The 19,872-nt window shown below is 36.5% G+C and overlaps 1 protein-coding gene across 1 annotated transcript in view; it reads left to right on the top strand.

Annotated features, from left to right (window-relative positions):
- MYO1H (myosin IH) overlaps positions 1–19,872 on the top strand; it is an 835,299-nt gene that overhangs the window by 294,464 nt on the left and 520,963 nt on the right. The window contains exon 17 of the mRNA XM_044068514.1: positions 10,076–10,181. Coding sequence (XP_043924449.1) covers positions 10,076–10,181 — 106 coding nt within the window. The remainder of the gene's footprint in view (positions 1–10,075; positions 10,182–19,872) is intronic.

The raw sequence follows: 19,872 nt of genomic DNA, 5'->3' as shown, positions 1-19,872 counted from the left end.
GCAAGTAGGAGTCCAGAGAATAGGTATGAGGAGTAATTAATTTACTGGAGAAAACTAGCAAAAGAACCTATATGCAACAAAATCTAGCAGATTTTGGATCCTTGCCTGAAAGTGCTTACATAGGTATTTTTATACCCCAGGCAGACTTCAAAGAATGTTTCTTCAGGTAGACAGCAAATGTTGGAGGAGTGATGGAGCAGAAAGAGGTAACTGGGAACATGTTTTCTGGGAGTGTAATGAGTTGTTACACTTTGGGGATTCCCTGCAGACTGCTCTGTCAGAAATGCTGAGTGAGCAAGGTGGCGTGACTAGGGAATGATTTTTTTTGAGCTATGATACAAACTCGGAATGTAAGGCCTTGCTGAGTCTAATTATGATGGCTGCCAAAAAAGCAATTACTAGAAAATGGAAATCAAAATCTAAACCAACTTTACTAGAAGTAGTGAAGATAGTAACAGAGTTAAAACAACAGGAACTTGGATCTTTAGAAAAGGGAAGGAGCAAATTACATAGTAAAAATGGGAACTGTGAGATCTATACATGCAGAGGAGGAACGAGGTTTAAAAGAAGTCCAGATCTGAATGAGCTATGTAATGGTTGACTAACAATGACTGGATATGTTAAAAGTGATGTATAATGTTTGTATCTAAAGTTGTGCCACACGGTTTTATATGTATAATGTCTGCAACTGAGTTAGTGTTGCCATTGTTTACTGTCATTTATATAAATGTAACATGCCCTGTGTCATACATGATAATTTAATAAAGATTTTTTTTGTTTAAAAAAACTAACAAAGAAACAAAGGTATTGGGAGCTAATAACTAGAAAGGGAGAGGTAATAGAATGGGATGAGGCCAAGAAGACATTTGGACTGCAGGCTAGAAACCGCCTTCCCTACCACTGATTGATATCAGGGTTAGAGCCAGATCATGGTCAAATGGGGCTCTAGGAAAGGTAATGGATCAGGACCCCCCAAGCAGCCCCCCAGAAGCCCCACCACAATCACCATTCCAGTGTCCCATTACTTGGCTATTTCTCCCCAGTTACCATAAACACTGTTCAAACCTGTCAGTGTGCACACTGTTTTTCTTTGCCTTTATAATGATAGATATTTGAAACATTTATTTCAAATTTTATAGCACAAACACTGATAGCAATTTGCTAAACAAAACAATACAGTTTCACAATGAAATCAGATTTGGCATAACAGTAAGCTTCTCTGTCCTTGAAACTCGCATTCAAAGAAAATGCATCTGGCCAGTGATGGATTAAGATTACCTTTGGGCTGTTTTCAAACCATAGGCCCCTTGCACACATTTTTAGGACCATGCATACACGCATGTGTTCTTTGATGCACTTTCCTGATTGTATTATATTATATTCCGTCTATAATATAGCATCACATTAGACTGCATTTTAAATTTGTATTTTGAAAATTTTTCCAGTAAGCAGTGAAACAAAATATATGAACCAATACTGACAGAACTAGCCATTAAAAAACATTTCAACCACAAAAGTCCACTCAAACTTCTGTCATTATAATTCATCAATATCAGTCACTATACACAATCTCTGCAGAATTAAAAGTCATCTGAATAATTCTACATTAAAGGGATCTATAACTAATGAAGAGGCAGCTGCTGGCAAACAACTTTACATTTCAGTGTTTTATGTACACATTCAGTGCCTGCTGCCCTTGAAGAATAAATTGCCCATACATTAAAAAAATGGTAAGCTGGTAAGATTGCAATGGAGAATGACTGTCATACCAGCACAAGATTCATAGTTACTAGGTAGTTCATTCAAAGGAGGACACACCTAGGAGTGCAGCACCCCCATTCCCCTTAAGGGGCATTGCAATATAAACACTCTATCTACATGGTGTGGGAGTAGAACCCACAGCCTTCTGCACCATAGGTAAGTATCCTACCTGATATGCAACTAATAATGTTTTCAAATTTTATAGTACAAACACTGATGATGGCCATTTTCTAAACAAGACAGCTGCACATTAAAAACAGACTTAACATGAGCAACAGTAAATGTCTTTTCCTTTGAAAAACAACATTCCCTGAAAATACACAGAAACAACATTCTTTGAAAATGCAGAAACTCAATAGTCCTTGGAAATCACTGGAACTCACTAGAACTCAACATTCTCTGCAAATGTACAGACACCCAACATTCTTTGAAACTGCATAAACTCAATATTCTTTAAAAATGCAGAAACTCAATATTCTTTCAACATGTACAGGAACTCAACAGTCCTTAAAAATGCATTGGAACTCAACATTCTTTGCAAATTTACAGAAACTGAGCATTCTTTGAAAATGTAGAAATTCAATATCCTTGGAACATGTAAATGAACTCAACAATCCTTGAAAATGTTTTGGAATTCAATACCCCTTGATGACAGTTTAGTAGTCATTATACAGGATTCTGGCTCTAGTCTCCTGTAATCAAGGTACATGGTTTAAGCCTGAATAAGTTAACCAAACTGCCATCATTAACTGGAGCATCAGACACACACACACACACAAACACACACACACACACACACACACACACACACACACACACACACACACACACACACACACACCACACACACATGCCCCTAACCTGTCTGTGTGTTTGTTCTCAACGTTTGCTTATCTTCCTTAACACTCGAATCGACCACCTGTAAAACTCACGCACTCTGCTCCAATGCACTGTGCATGCTTCTGACACTACTAAGGGCACACACCAAGTGCGTTCTTAAAGATGAAATGTATCACAAGCACAAAGTGACTTGTTAAAAAAGAAATGTGAATTTTGTGGTAGCACCCTGGCCAGTTGGTCCCCAAAAGCCAGCGGTGGGCATCCAAGCCACTGGGCTCTAAACAACTGTCTAAGTTGCCTAGTGTTGGATATGGCTGTGATCAGGGTATAGGCAAAGAGAAAGAGATAGGGGAATCCCAAGTTAATGACCTGCTCTGGTAGATTTTTAATTAAGTCTAGAAGAGAAGCTGCTGTTAAAAAGGGATAATTAGTAGGGCATATATGACATTGCATGATAACTATAAGAATCAATCAGAGAAGGTTCAAAAAGATTGGGAAGAAAGATTGGATAAGCAGTTTGCAACAGAACAATAGGTGAACATATGTATGGCTTCTATGTATCCAACAAAGTCTAGAAGGTTTAGGATTTTTGCTTGGAAGTGTTTGCATAGGTATTTTTACACCCCAAGCAGACTTCAAATACATTTTCCTCATGTACATGGCAAATGTTGGAGGTGTAATAAAGAAAAAAATCAGTAACTGGGAACATATATTTTAGGACTGTAAATAAGTCAGCAGACTTTAAAAATTCCCTACAGATTAGTCTGTCAGAAATATAGGGTGAGCAAATGGTATAGCTAAGGAAATGATTCATTTAAGCTGGGACACAGAATCTGAATTGCCTAGACATAGTAAGGCCTTGTGAAGTTTAATTCTGGTGGCTTCCAAAAAAAGCAGTTAGAAAAGGGAAAGAACAAATTACATAGAAATAAATGGAAATTGTGGGACCAATACATGCAGAATAATGTTCTGGATGAGGAGTGAGGTTTAAAGGGAATATAATAATAAAAATAATGGTGTGCAGGCTGGAGGATAAAACACAATTTAATACAAAACAAATAGCATAAGGTAAGCGCTTTCAAGGTAACCCTCTTCTTCAGACCCTAGATAAAAAAATGCTTTCAACATCACAAAATTTAAATAAAACTAACATCCAATAAAAACACAATCTGAGAATCAGTGTGTTATGCCTCTTTTTCTTAAGAGAGGTTTTAAAGAGACAGCGCTGTTCAGGCCAGGTGGCATATAGGACTTAAAATCCACAATCCATCTCAACTCAATCTATTTGGTCTCATTACATATATCACCTTCTCTCAATGTTTCATTAATTTTTTGTAAAACTAAAAATTTAAAACTATGCTTAGTACCAAGATCTGAAACATGCTTAGCCAATGCACTAGTGAGCTTATGATTCCGTATATCATTCAGATGCTCCATAATTCTTTCCTTTAGCATACGATTTGTTTTACCAATATAGAACGCACTGCAAAAATTGCACTTAGCCAAATAAACAATATTCTTAATAGAACAATCTGCATGAAAAGAAAATTCTATGGGTTTAAGATGTATTGGGTGCATAACCATACAGGTAGACCATATGTTACAACAAATCTTGCAGGCTCTACATGGATAAGTTCCTTTACACTTAGAGATGAATCTCTCATTCATACCATTTTGCTTGTAACACAATCTCTGTTTCAAATTCATATTATTTTTAAAACTGAAACTAGGAGTAGAACCTAAGACTCTACTAATATTGGGGTCTGTAAGTAGAATAGGCCAGTTATTTTTAATAATGTCACAAGTCCTATTGATGTCACTAGAAAATGTTAAAAACAGTCTATTAACTACCTGAGCACTTGTTCGTCTTGTATCCTGCACACTAACCATGGATTCATTAGATAAATCAGGTTTGATCTTGTAGCCATCAAGAGAATTGACCTCCTTGATGGCTTTTTTAATCTCAAATGCTTTATAACCCCTATATTTAAGGTCTGTAAAAAGACCATTCATTGCCTCTGCAAGGTCATGCTCATCAGTGTGCAACCTCTTGCAATGCAAAACCTGATTTTTTGACAACATTCCTTGTGATATGCCTAGGATGCATACTTGAGCAATGAAGAATATTGTTCTTCCTACAGCGCTTTCTATGTATCCTAGTAGAGATGTTACCAAGCATGTTCTTATTAACAATATAACTTTGTATAAAATGTTTTGATTTTAAGAATGGCACTTTATCTGATGAAGTCTTTTGGACGAAAACGCAGTATTGAATAAAGCGTTTATTGCCTTGGAACTTTAAGTGGACTCTGTGCATCGTATTCTCCCACTGCTTTTTTCTTTTCTTATGTTCTTATTAACACTAACATCCAAAAATTCAATCTAAAGCTGTGAATACATAAGGGAGAAGGAGAGGTAGGAGGTGGTATTTCCTAAATAGCTAACAAACCACTCTAACTGCAACTCATTGCCATGCCACTTAAAAAAGATGTCATCTACAAAACGTTTGTAAAACGTAATGTATAGCTTAAACATATCAGAGCAGAAAACCATCTCTTTCTCCCATTGAGTCAACACAATATTAGCATACATATTCACGCATGCTGTGCCCATAGCAACTCCTACTTTCTGGAGAAAGAACTCTTTCTCAAACAGAAATATGTTGTCTCCAAAATTAAGTCCAAGAGGGCACATATCATATTCACTTTGGTGCTAGAGAAACTACTCTCTTTGATCAAGAATTGCCTAATATTCTCAACACCTTCATCATTAGGAATCACCGTGAACAAAGAGTTCACATCCAATGTCACAAAGAATACCTCACTAGTGTCTATACTATGCCTGGGATCAGCCCAGGCATACAGATGTTCCAGGAACTGCTTGCTATCCTTCAACACTCTGGGTACCTTGTTCAACACTTGCCTGAGTTGTTTTTCCACATATATGGACATAGGCTCAGTGAGCCAGCCTCTACCCGAAACAATCGGTTGAAGAGGGGATTTGAAGGGTCCTTGTGCACTTTAGGTAGCCCATAGATAATGGGTATTGTGGGATGTTCTACAGTGAAATATGTGTATAATGAGTAGTCTATCTGATCAGTCATATTAGTAGAGTCTTAGGTTCTACTCCTAGTTTCAGTTTTAAAAATAATATGAATTTGAAACAGAGATTGTGTTACAAGCAAAACGGTATGAATGAGAAATTCATCTCTAAGCATAAAGGAACTTATCCATGTAGAGCCTGCAAGATTTGTTGCAACATATGGTCTACCTGTATGGTTATGCACCCAATACATCTTAAACCCATAGAATTTTCTTTTCATGCAGATTGTTCTACTACGAATATCGTTTATTTGGCTAAGTGTAATTTTTGCAGTGCGTTCTATATTGGTAAAACAAATTGTATGCTAAAGGAAAGAATTATGGAGCATCTGAATGATATACGGAATCATAAGCTCACTAGTGCATTGGCTAAGCATGTTTCAGATCTTGGTACTAAGCATAGTTTTAAATTTTTGGTTTTACAAAAAATGAATGAAACATTGAGAGAAGGTGATATATGTAATGAGACCGAATACTTTCAGTTGAGATGGATTGTGGATTTTAAGGCCTATATGCCACCTGGCCTGAGCAGCGCTGTCTCTTTAAAACATCTCTTAAGAAAAAGAGGCTTAACACACTGATTCTCAGATTGTGTTTTTATTGGATGTTAGTTTTATTTAAATTTTGTGATTTTGAAAGCATTTTTTATCTAAGGTCTGAAGAAGAGGGTTACCTCGAAAGCGCTTACCTTATGTTATTTGTTTTGTATTAAAGTGTGTTTTATCCTCCAGCCTGCACACCATTATTTTTATTATTATATACTCTTTTGGGTTTGTTGGTTCCACCACTTTCTCTTTTTTATATATTTCGTAGAGGTTTAAAGGGAGACAGGAATTGAACAAGTTATGTAATGTTGGACTGATGATAGTTATAAAAAAAAGGATATGTGCTGCATAATGTATGTAACTGGAAACATGTTAATATGGTTTGTTTGTTTTTTATATTAATGTATGTTTGCCTATGTCTTGATTGATAATTTAATGAAAGTGTTAAAAAAAACACTATCTCAGTTGCCTACAAAGGAGTACTTTCATGCAAAATAACACTGATGACATCAGCTATGCTTCAGTTTCATTTAGAGTTCTTTAAAGCAATAATACCCCTTTGTACAAATTGTAAGTTATATTATAAATGACTATTTCTTATGGAAAGTGTTCTGTAAGCTACAAAAATGCTAGGTTGCTCTCCTTTGGATGACGCTATGCAGTTCTCTATAAAGCTAAATGTTTTGGCAGAAACTTTAAAACTTATTTTTTTGTTAAAAGTTATGAATTTATCACAAAATGATATTTACTATGTCCTAAAGATGTATGTGCAATGTGAACTGGCTCTCCTGTTTACTTTCCATACTACTTTTAGGGGACTGTATGTAGTCTATTTTCCTCAAAAACGTAACATTTCCTTGTACCCTGTCAATCTCTTAGAGCAAGAAATCTGAACAATGCCATAAATAAAAGTGGGACAAAGGCCCAAAAATAGGGATAATTTTTAAATATTGCTCTTACAAACTTAGAAAGTTGATAGAATAACAGGCTTTGCATTAGCTTGAATTTTCTGAAGGGTATGAAGTCTGAAACTCAAAAGTCTGACCTTAATTTGCAACTTCAGTCTTTAATGAATTACCACTAATTTGCCAAAAAACACAATTTTATGAAAACAGACCATAAATATGAGGCAGAAATCTGGACATTATGCAAAAATCTGTATAGTTGAGAAGAGTCACATACACACATACACATTCACTGACTCACTCACTCAGTGATGTTTCTTCCAGGCACTTACTTTGAAAATGGAGAATGAACTGTATCAAGCATAATTTCAAAATTACAAAAGTTATCAATATGGCATGCTGGTACTTCTAAGTTCAAGCCCCATACAAAGCTGAAGTGTTTTCAAACATTTGTAATAGAATTTAAAACTGTTCAACAGAAGTTTCAGGAGTGGTTGTTGGTTTAATTTCAGTTTACTGTTTAAATAAATATGTTTAACTTTACAGAGACCATTTTATGGTGCTGAATAATCTATGGGGGGAAAAGAAAAGAAAAATACAACTGATTAATAATGTCTGGCATAAATGCATTTAGTTTACTGCCTCAAAATTTTATTTTCCACAATAAGGGCCTTTCCTGAGCCTTATAGTGAGCAACAGTGACACTAGGTGGTCATTCTGGTTATTGCAAGGATTACATCTTCACAACCCTATGTGTACCAATTCTGAAATATGCAATACATTTAGACCCTATTCTGTTATACATGTTTATTTCTATTATTACTGCTGCTTTATTTGTGCTGACGGCTTGCATACCACTGACATCAGTGTTCAATCTTTTGCTGCTGTCCAGGGCAGATATAATCTATGCATGTGGAGAAATGAATAGGACAAAAGGAGAAGATGTAGATGGAGCGTAGGCATCAGGAATCATGTTATAAAAACAGAAGTTGTTAAATTACATGCTTTTTCTTTCTCATGAGTGAATCAGTATTTCAAATATTTGTGCAGCTTAAGGTCTTGGATTCCCCTGATTTCAAGTGCAAAATGTAGCAGAATAATGAAAAGAAATGCACAGAACTCTAAACTCTGAGCTCCGTGCCACAGTTACTGATGCACTAAGCTACCAATTGCATTCATTGATTAAGTTGCAATATCACCTGTGTCCTTTTAAATGAATGCCACTACCCCAGTTGTGCCCCATCAGCAAGTGTGGATGACACTCCCTTCATTCTGCCCTAGTTACAGTTCTGCAGACTATTCTACTCGTGAAATAGCTCAGTACCTTATAGAAGACTTAATGGCCAGGATATAATCAAGTTTTATTGCTGCTGTTTATATATATATCTACACACACACACACACACACACACACACACACACACACACACACACACACACACTTACAAACATATACACATACATATATACTGTGTGTATCTCTCTCTCTCTCTCTAAATATATATATATATATATATATATATATATATATATATATATATATATATATATATATATATTAGTACGTTAATAGTGAAAATAGAAATGTTGCTTTAAAGGTCATGTAAAAGGTGTGTATAAAGAAATCACAAAACTGTTTTAGTTGTACACATCTTTTTGTATTAGGCACAGAGTATTCCAGCATGTGTCATTTAGCAGAACCAGTTATGTAATGAAATAGCATATAAAAAAGAGGGGTATAGCCCTACCAAACCAGAGAAGCTGGTCACTCAGTGGAAGAATGGCTGCATGGAACACTGATACTGGATGTTATGCAGCTGAAAAGAAGAATCAGTATAGATACTTCTAAGACCTACGCAGCTTGCATCTTTATACTGTGAACTTTCATTTCATCTTCTTCGGAATTATTGAGCAGTTTTGGAAGTAACTGTTGCCCCAATCAAACTTTTCAATAAAAAAGTACTCCATGTGTTTTTTCCTTTTGTTCAAAAAGTTATATTCATGCATTTGGTTATGTGAGAAAGAATATGCACTACATACAGCCTTTTGTTTTATTATGACTAAAAAGTGCATGTTTTTGATAATCCTTGGCCTTTTAATGTATGTGTAAGTATATATATATATATATATATATATATATATATATATATATATATATATATATATATATATATATATATATATATATATATATATACATATATATATTGTGTGTATACATATATATATATTGTGTGTATACATATATATATATTGTGTGTATACATATATATATATATATATATATATGTATATATGTATATATATATATATATATATATATATATACATATATATATTCTATGTATATATATATATATATATATATATATATATATATATATAGACACACACATATGTATATAAATATCTCAGCGAACATTCATATGAGTGACTCTCTAAACAGTGATTAGAGCGAATGCACAAAAAAATGAACTGTGCTCCCCACACTTATTGCTAATTATATATACTAACTCTGAAATCACACAACAGTGGGATAAAGGCAAATTTCCTTACCCTGCTGCACTTCAATCCCATTCAAAAGACTGTCAGCAGAAACTCCATTAGGAAAAATGTTTGCTCACATGAGCATTCACCGTTTTTTTTTAGCATGAAAAACCATCTGCTCAAATGAGCGTTCGCTCTTTCTAACTGTGACTGTAACTGTAACTGTATATATGTATATATAGATATAGACAGATAGCTAGATAGAAATTAGATATGTAATATTATTATCTCTTCTGAGTAATTTGAGTACACAAGATTACTTGCTCAGTACCATGCACAATAAGGAAATGGCAGAGAGAGAGATTCAGGCATTTTTTTATGATATAATAATATAATAAATAAAATGCATTACTTGATGATTTATATTTCTTTAAAGGTTGCAACACAATTCAAGAACAGTCTTGCTGGGTTATTAGACATCCTGACGTCCAAGGTGCCTTCATATATCCGATGTATAAAGCCCAATGATGACAAGGAGCCTGGTAAGTTGGACATCTCCCCAGAGATGGCCGTGACCCTGTGAGCTCACCAAATAATGCTAATGAAATGGCCTATGTTAGTCATAGTAAATCTTTTCAAATTATTTCATTTGAAGAGTGAGATCATGAATAACTCATTGGTGTGTGGTTTACTCCAGAAGGTGCTAGTTCTTTTATTTTTAAGCTTGAAAAAACTGCCACTAAGCTTTATGCACTTTAGCCTTCTAGAAACTGATAATTTATGTGCTAAATCATAGAATCGTAGAAAATACAAGGTAAATGGACCATGTGGCCATTTACACTTTGGTAGTGTATCCTTAGACCTTACCTTTTTTAAGCAGCAATAGGCCAGTCATATCAGGGTAAATGTGTACAAATTTGTATAAACCAATCCAACTGTCTGACTCCTTTTTGAAGAAAGGTAGTGTTTCACATTATTTAATTTGGAGAAGAAATTTGTTCAAGAGAAGGAGTAAGCATTGCGTGACAAATTGGTTTCTCTACCAAATTTTGTTTATTTGCTGAAGCAGTTTTATATCCCTGGTTTTAGTGTTAGTGGTACTGTTTCATTTCTGGAGATATATGAGGTCTTGGACTACTGGATCCCTAGTGGGCCTAAAGTCAAGACAAAGATCACCCCCAAGGCATCTATAGGACACTGAATATAGAGACAGTGCTTCCATCTCTTCTGGTAGCTCCTGTCCTTTAAGTCTGTGATCTTTTTGGTTAGGAACCTCTGTGGTCTTTCTAGTTGCTTGCTGTGACTAAGATGCATCTCAAATGAGGTACAATATTGATAATACATCTGATCAATGCTGAATATAAAGGTGTAAGAACTTCCTTGGATCTAGATGAACTATTTATTGCAATCAGCAGTGCCAGGTAAAAAGATTTCCTAACCACTGTTACAACGTGAAGATCCAAGGCAAATGAATCATCTACCCATGTGTGATGAAAATAGATACTGCCAGCCAAGCTATCTGGAATTTTGTAAATAATTATATGTCATTTGTGAATATCAACATGATCTATATAAGATGCTTGTGTTACAACTGTATTAGAACTGTATGTTATGTGTATATCAAACATCTTTGTACATACATGTGTGTTGAAAAGGGTATTTGCAAGGGATCCACAGGGTGCCCTGCTGGAAGAGAACAAAAATGTACATGCACTACTGTAACTGTTTAAATGTATATATTTTAACAGTGGAAACATGAACGCAGAAGGTTAACTGCCGTCCAGCAAACTTCAGAAAAAAATAGCTGAAATTAAATTAGTTTATGGCAGCTAGAGAGAGAATGTCTATACTAGAGAACTCTCTGTCTTGGAAGTGTTTTATTGTTTTATGACTTCCAGCATCTGCCAAAGATCTGAGGAAAAGTCCTTGTCTATGTATTTTTACAGGTATATGCTAAAGTCTACCATCTATCATCAATGGTTGTTTTGGGCCTGGGGACTAGAATTGAGATGACAAGAAATTATGTCATTCTGCAAGCTAGCCTAGCAGTAGTATTTGAGATACTAATTTGAGAGGTCTCTTAGAGAGACACAGCATTCTGAATTCTGTCTTGGACCTGACAACAACAGGAACCATTCACCACACATCTGCCTTGCTCTGTAGTAAAAAAGTTCTTAGGTTACATATAACTCTCTTAGATATAATCAGGAATATAGCAAAGCTCAGTTTAGATATTTTTCTTTATTTATTGGAGAATGTCCTGCCATGTTATTTTAAATATTTCCTGTGGTTTTGAACTCTAATGTCACTGTGAATATATATTTAGTATTGTCTTGTTCTTTTATTATTTATTATTAAATATATTTAAACCTTTCATTGTGGCTGATCTGTCTAGAGATATTTAAGTTCTGAGAGTACTTGCATATTTATTTGGTGACACCATGTAGGCCATTCCTAATAGCCTTGCCCTTGGTCAAACTACCATTTGTATTAATAGTAACATCACACAGTAAGATTGGAGACCCATTGTTAAGGGCCTTAAAGTAGCTGATAAGGAGTCAGTTGGTGGCAGTGATAACTACCTTATAGTCTGGGCAAAAGGGGGCATAGCTAGTCAACCTGTGCCAGCCTTTCCCAGGTGTGTGTGTGTGTGTGTGTGTGTGTGTGTGTGTGTGTGTGTGTGTGTGTGTGTGTGTGTAAATCAAACTTCAAAGAGTCTATGTGTCAGCTACTTGGGCAGGGACACGAAGCACTGGTTGGACAGAGAGGGTGCTGGAGGTCTTGGCTTGGCCACTCCACTGAGATCTCAGCTCTATAGCTGTGCAAGTGGGGAGTCTTACTGGAGATCTGGAGAAAGTGGGAGAAACCAGTCCTGGGAAATTGCACTTGATGTAGAAAGCTGCATCTGGAAATACTGTATGTGTACTTGTCATCCTCCCAGTGTATATCCCCCACTGGTGCCAGTGGTGAGGATTGAGGCTCCTTAACTGCTTGTCCAGTGCTGGGTCATGACAGCATATTCCAGGGTCTCACACGAGACTTTCAATTTGAAGTGTGACGTTCTCTACACTATAAGATGGTTGAAGGGATTGTTTACCAAATGAGACGATATTGCAGTTTTTAGCATTTTGTTTTAACCAATTTTTTTGAGCACCAGTTGTTAACATATGTGAATTCCTACTGAATCTTCTGAGTAGCACATGAGGGACTTGGGGATGACACCAAGTTTGTAGTCTGCTACTGCATTGGTTAGCCAGAGATCCCAATTTGTAATTTGGAGATCTGTGAAGTAGATGCTGAATAGTCCTAGTCTCTGAGGAGCACCACTGTTCACTTTCATGTTTACTGGAATGCATCATCCACCCTCACTACATGAATTGTATGCCTGAATAAATTGCTATCCACCAAACTATTAGAGATTAATTTTCATCTCCTTCAAGTTGTTTTCTATGTTAGCATATGGTATGGTGCAAAAGCCATACTCAGTTTGATGTATACTGAGAAGCCAGCATGTCCACTGTCCACATTTTGTGCTACTCTCTCACAAACATTGACCAGATTCATTAGACAAGATCTGTCCTTAAAACCAAACTGCTAGGAATCAAGCCTTATAAGATTTTTGATATTATTATTAATTTTTATGATACATTCCATGGCTTTGCAAATGAGACAAGTCATGCTAATGGATCCACTTTGTGCTTTGCTCCAGCACTGGCCTCCTGGTCTCCTTTATGCCTTCCCACCTCTACCCCTATCATTCAGGTTCAAATCCAGTGTCTAAGCGGGTCCACTAATGTATGTTTTGTACTGCTTATCAGGCAACCAGCTTTACTGTCAAGCCCCATGGATGATGTATTTTTCTTTTGCAGAGTAACTTTAGCAAGTGTTCTTTGGTTATGATGGGGGGGTTGAGATTCTAGAGGATATGTGAACTTTATATAGCTGTTTCAGGGGTGAGATGTGCACTGAATTTGTTTGTTAGCATGTGGGCTGTCTCTACTGGATCCATGTAGGTACTGCCATTTTGGATAAGTTTTGACTAATGCTGGGTCTTATTTCTTAGTTTCCTAATGTAACTGAAAGACATTTTGTAATTGTGTTTAGCTCCTGATGCTAGTCTACGTTCATGGAATGCCTTCATATTCCTGATGGTGTTTTCTTTTAGTTCTTTTGATAGCTTTTTAATGTTAACCTTGATTTAAGGATTTGTTTGTTTGTTTGTCTTTAAGAAGTTTTTTTTTTCATAGTATTTTTATACATGTGGACTACTAGGCTGCTATACTTTTAAACCTACTTCTGGTGGGGACTGGCTGATTAATGCATTAATTTAGATATACATACATTCTGTTTGTATAAGTATTTGCTGTGGCAGTATCTTCAGTAATTCAGTTAAACTGGAATTTTATAAAATTGTAAAAGTTTGTGTGTTTGAAGTCTCTGAATGTTCTGATGCTGGTATATAGTTGTTTGGAGGTTTTAAAGGAAAATATTATCATAATGTGACCAGATTTAACTGGAGAAGGGAGTACCAGGAGAATAGTTGATATTGATATCATGTTGGTAAGGACCAGGAGAAGAATTTTATGTCTTAACAATTTGGCCCTGTGAGTTTTGATTTAAAATCAAGGAATTTTAGGGTATAACCTACAACCGGGGTATAGGTCTCTCAGTTTATCATTGGGTAGTTAAAGTTTTCTAGGAGAATAGAATTACTGTTGATTTGGAATGCATTTAGGAATGTAATATGGTTTTCTGGGAACATATACGGTGCCTTGTAACATGCTATGATCTGATAATTAGTCCAATGTAATGTTATTTGGATTTGAATCATTTCCATTTCTGGCTGTCTAGGCATCTGCCTAGAAGTGATGTGGTCCCCAACAAATATGGATACTTCACTGTTTCAGTTTTAATTTTTAGAAAGTAGTGTTGTAAGTATACTTACTATAACAGTAGATGCTTGCAAGATCACTGCTGCAGTAGCCTAAGCAATATGGGGTTATATCCTGCTATGGCTATAACAGCTGCTCAGTTTCCAAAGCTTCCATGTGCCCAAACCATTAGTCAGCTCGAGTTAACTAAAAGACAGGTTTGGGTGCCAAGCCCTTCAGAGCTTTCATGCCAAATGAGAGAGGGAGGCCTAAACAGACATTGACAGGAAACACAAAAATTAAATGTCTACACCCTGACATAAAAGCACACTAAAAAACTAGGGGGTGGAGAGAGGGAGTGGCTACTGCAGCAGTGATCATTAGAACATTTATTGTTATAATACGTTTATTTATATAACTATACCATATTTCTTGTAATCCACAAAATAAAGCAGCTTTTCAGACAAAACAATAAAGCCCCAAACAGGGCAAGCTTAGAAAATTGTGAAAAAAACCACGGACAGCTTAGCACACTTCAGTTCACTTTATTCCACAAAAACACAGCACATTCCAGCAATGGCCTGCAAGTGTTCTATACATCTTGTCTGTGAATATCCAAGGTGTGAAGCATCCTTTCCCCCTCATTTCTGATTTCAGGGAAGAGCACAGAAAAATGGATAATTTGGTAAAAAGTAAACTTGGATACCACTTTAAGAATAAAACAAAGATGAGATTTGAAAGGAACCCTGCTTCTGTGGAAAATGAGATAAGGTTGACCTACCATAAGAGCATGCAACTCAGACACTCTTATTGCAGAGGTCAGAGCAATCAGTAAAATTGTTTTCCATGTTAAGAATCTCAAATCAGACAGATGAGCTGGTTCAAAAGGAGCAAGTGTTAGTTCTCTAACACAAAATTAGAATTGCACGTAGAAGCCACTGGTTTTCTTGGAGTTGTGTTATGCAATACCCTCTCAAAAACATTTTGACATGAGAATACCTTTTTAAGATGGGGGTCAATAGGCAGATGTGCTGAAATGACCCACAAATGAACCTTCATAGAGGAGTAAAGTAACTCACCCAAATATTGTAAAATCCGAGAAACACTAGGCCTGATTTGATGCTGTTATGTTGTTGGCGCCATTTATTTATTTATTTATTTTACATTTGTTGACCGGGCTAGTCCAACTGGATACATGTCCATTTTCAGCAGAGGCCTGGGGAGATAAGCTCCGTGCAAAAAAAAAACATTTTTACAAACAATGTTGTTACAGGTTAATACAGAAATTATCATAAAGGTCTAAGTACCTCCCATTTTAAAATTCGGGTACAATACTAAAAATAGGTCTAATATTATACTATAGTCTGGGAGAAATAGGTCTGGGATAAGAGGAAAATAAAATCTTTATATTTACAAAGAACATTAGAAGTTAGGCTGGAAAAATCAAAGAGGACAGAAATACATCACAGTGCCAAAGGCAGGTACAGTGAAAAATTACAGAGAGGACAGAAATACTTTGCAGTGCAGTAGGCAGGTACAGTTCAGATTACAGGTAGAATACAGAAAGTCAAAATAAAAGCGGTATAAGTGTGTCTTTTATATAAATAAAAGAGTCTTCACACTATGAGTAAGCTTAGGGGATGAAAAGAAGGGTAAAGAATAGGAAAAGGTAAAGTGGCAAGAAGGAAGGTAGAGCTAGTTATAGGGAAGTAGTGGGTAGGCAGTACCTGTTATGAGTATAAAATGTAGAAAACTGATCAGTCAGGTTTAGTACAGGGGCATAGCCAGTGTGTTCTTAGGAAAAGTTTCAGTTTGTTTTTGAAAAGAGACGTGGAGGAAACTGAGGAAAGTTCACTGGGGAGAAGGTTCCAGGATTTTCCAACAGTGTTGCTGAAAAGAGAGTCCCCCGCCTTGTTATTAGATTTAGAGGTGTTTACAAGAAGTTTGTGTGATGAGCACAAGGATTTCAGATTCTTATAGGGATAGATGAGGTTAGTTAATATAGGAGTACTGGAAGGTTGGTAAAGAGTCTTATGGGCAATGGTTAGTTGGTGGAATTTAAGCAGATTCTGAATTTCTAGCCATCCAAGCTGCTTAAGATTATAGCAGTGGTGGGTTCTGAATGGGTTGCCAGTAGCAAACCTGGCAATGTTATTGTAGGAGATTTCCAGTTTGGCGAGGTTATTTTTAGATAAATTAGTAAATATGGGTGAGGCATAGAGGAGTGTAGAGATTAGATGGGTAGAAGCAATAGTTTTCCTGACTGTTGGTGAAAGGAATGGTTTGATTCTGTAGAGAGAGCCTAGCTTTTTATTGACGGTTTTTATAGTATTGTTGATATGGGTGTCAAAGTTAAGATTGTTGTCTATGGTAATACCAAGTAGTTTAGTAGTTGGGTCAGGTGATATGGGAGTACCATTTGTGGATATAACTGAGAAATCTTTTGGGACGGTCTTACAAGTAGGATTGAAAAGGAGGAGTTTCGTTTTTTGGGGGTTCAACAGAAGGCAATGTTGTGTAAACCATTGTTCTACTGTATTAAATACTTCTTGGGTAAGGGAGTGAAGTTTAGAAGTGGATGTGGCTGTACATATAAGTGTAGAATCATCAGCGTACTGAACACATGTAGCTTGGGGGATTGCTAGATGAAGGTCATTGATAAATATGGAGAAAAGAAGAGGTCTTAATATGGACCCTTGAGGGACGCCAATGTTAATGGGCAGGTGGGTAGATAGAGTGTTGTGCCAAAGTACTGCCTGTTGTCTGTTATCTAAATAGGATTGGAACCATTTAATAGTGAGTGTATCTAGTGAGAGGGATTTGAGGATATTTATAAGTATTTGGTGATTAACCATATCAAATGCCTTGGACAGATCGATAAACAGTGCTGAGGAGAGCATATTGGCATTTCGTTTTTTGTTAATACAGTCAGTAAAGGAAAGGAGGGCAGTAGTAGTGCTGTGGGATGGTCTGAAACCACGTTGACAGCTGGAAAGTAAGTTATTTTTGATTAGGTGGTCTAGCAGTTGCTTATGGATGCATTTTTCCATTAGCTTTGCCAAAGGTGAAAGTAGGGCTATGGGACGGTAGTTGGAGAAATCAGTAGATTTTCCACCTTTATGAAGGGGGATAATATGGGAGACTTTCCAGATGCTAGGGATGTGTCCTTCACTAATGGTTCTGTTAATCAGAATGGAAATAGGATAGGCGATGGATTTGGCTGATTTCTGTAGATATTCAGCTGGTAATTGATCTGCTGAAGGAGAGCAAGGTTTAAGTTTTTGGATAAGGGAAAGAATATATGTTGTAGGGATGGGTTGGAAGAGAAAAGGAGTGGGTGGAGTTGTGTTAGAGATAGGTAAAGTGAAATTATTAGGTGATAGGTGACTGGCAAGTGTTTGAATGGCCTCAGTGAAAAAAGTATTAAAGGCATTGGCAGTGTGCTTTGGGTTCTCCTGGTCTGTGCCTTGTGGGTTAGGTGTAATGGATTGATCTGGGTGTAGTAGTTGGTTAATACTTGCCCAGAATTTTTGTGGGTTATTATGTTTAGTTTGCTGGAACTGTAAGTAGTAGTTTCTTTTATCAGACAGTATAGCTTTCTTAGTTTCATTTCTCAGTTGTCTAAAGTTTGGATGGTCAGCAGAGTTTTTAGTCATACGCCATTTGGCCCAGTATTTATTTCTGAGGTGGATTTTTTTGTTTGGTTTCTTTTGACAGCCATGGGGCAGATTTAGTTTTGATTCTAATAGAGCGGTTTGGTTCATGGTTATCTAGGATGGTAAGGAATTTGGAATTAAAGTATTTGACAGCTTCCTCCAATGGGAGGTGTCTTAAGGGAGACCAATTGCATGCTCTTAGTTCACTTTGGAAGAGATCAGGGTTAAAGTTTTTCTTGGATTTAATGGACTTGACAGCGGCTGGAATGGAGGCATTGGTTTTATGCCTGATAATGTAGGTAAGTGAGTGGTCACTAATATCATCAGGGAGGGTTCCAGATTCATATATGTGGGGATGGTTATTTATAAGAATCCAATCCAAGGTACTTTCTTTCTTATTGGGCTTGTTTATCCTGGTAGGGGAGGTAATGATATGAGAGAAACCAAATAGGTTAATGAGGGTGGTAGGTTGGCTGCTGCAACAGCTGTTCCAATCTGTGCTAAAATCACCTAGGATAATGGTTTCTTGGGGCAGGTTTAGTGATAGCCAGCAGAGGATATCTTCTTTGGTGGTATTGTTATTGCCAGGAGGTAGATAGATACAGATAATATAGATGGATTTGAAAGTGTTGAGTTGAAGTTTGGAAATAAGAATTTCAGTAGAAGAATCTACAGGTGGTTTAAGGTCATATGTGGTGATCTGTAGACCTGATTTAAATAGGATAGCAATTCCCCCACCCTTCTTTGCTATATGGTCAGATCTCTATATATATTATATCCGCGTGGGGTGATTTCATTGTCTTTAGTTACAGGCTTTAACCAGGTTTCTGTTAAGCAGAGAATGTCGAAGGAGTAGACTTCTAAGAGAGCATGGAGTTGTGAGACTTTATTATTGATGCTACGTATGTTGAGGTGGGCTATGAAGAGAGAGTTTGTTGGCTGAGTAAGGGAATGTGTGTTGAATTGATTGGGATTGTGGAGTTGTGTGGTAGGAAGTGTCATTGGGCCAGGATTTGGGTGTATGTCTCCATCTTTTAATGAGAGGAGTTGTATAAGAGAGCCTAGAGTTGGGACTCTTCTGTATAGATGTGGAGATTTTCTGGGATTCTGATTGTAGTACCTAATGTGGACTGTTCTATGAAATCTAGACAATAGATAGCTGGGTGTAGATGTTATGTTTACATGTTTTGTGAGTGCTGGCAGGTAAGAAGAGGTAATTAGCTTATTGGGGTTATGAAGGTTTGGATGTAATGAGTGTTCATAGGAGGTAAGTATGTAGGCTAAATGTAATGATGGTAGAATAAGTAAAAGAAGTAACAGGTGAAAGTGTAAATGTGTTTGGACTGATGGTTTTCCATTTTTCTAATATATGATTTTCTAGAAGCAGGCTTTCTTGTTTCCATTAGTACCTGTTGCACTTCCTCAGTAAACAGGAGCCTAAAAGGAAGTTTTAAGAACCAATCATCCAGGCAGTCAGCTAAAGTTGTTTGGGGTCAGGATATATAAACACCTGCTCTTAAGTGAGTAAATCCAGCCTGTGGAGGAATTTTATGGTAATAACCCCTGACCAATTCCAAAAGAAGGGAGAGCCACTATTGTCTATGGACAGGTAATCATGAAGAAGTAGGTGAATTCATAGAATTTTTGAATGGCACCACTCAGTTCTTAAAGTTTACATATAGAATTCATGGCAATGAAATGGACTA

Source organism: Protopterus annectens, chromosome 4.part0 (assembly GCF_019279795.1).
Source record: "Protopterus annectens isolate FY-2018-M chromosome 4.part0, PAN1.0, whole genome shotgun sequence".
Taxonomy (NCBI): Eukaryota; Metazoa; Chordata; order Ceratodontiformes; family Protopteridae; genus Protopterus; species Protopterus annectens.
The sequence above is the reverse complement of the archived record's forward strand: the minus strand, read 5'-3'. Positions and strand labels throughout refer to the sequence as shown.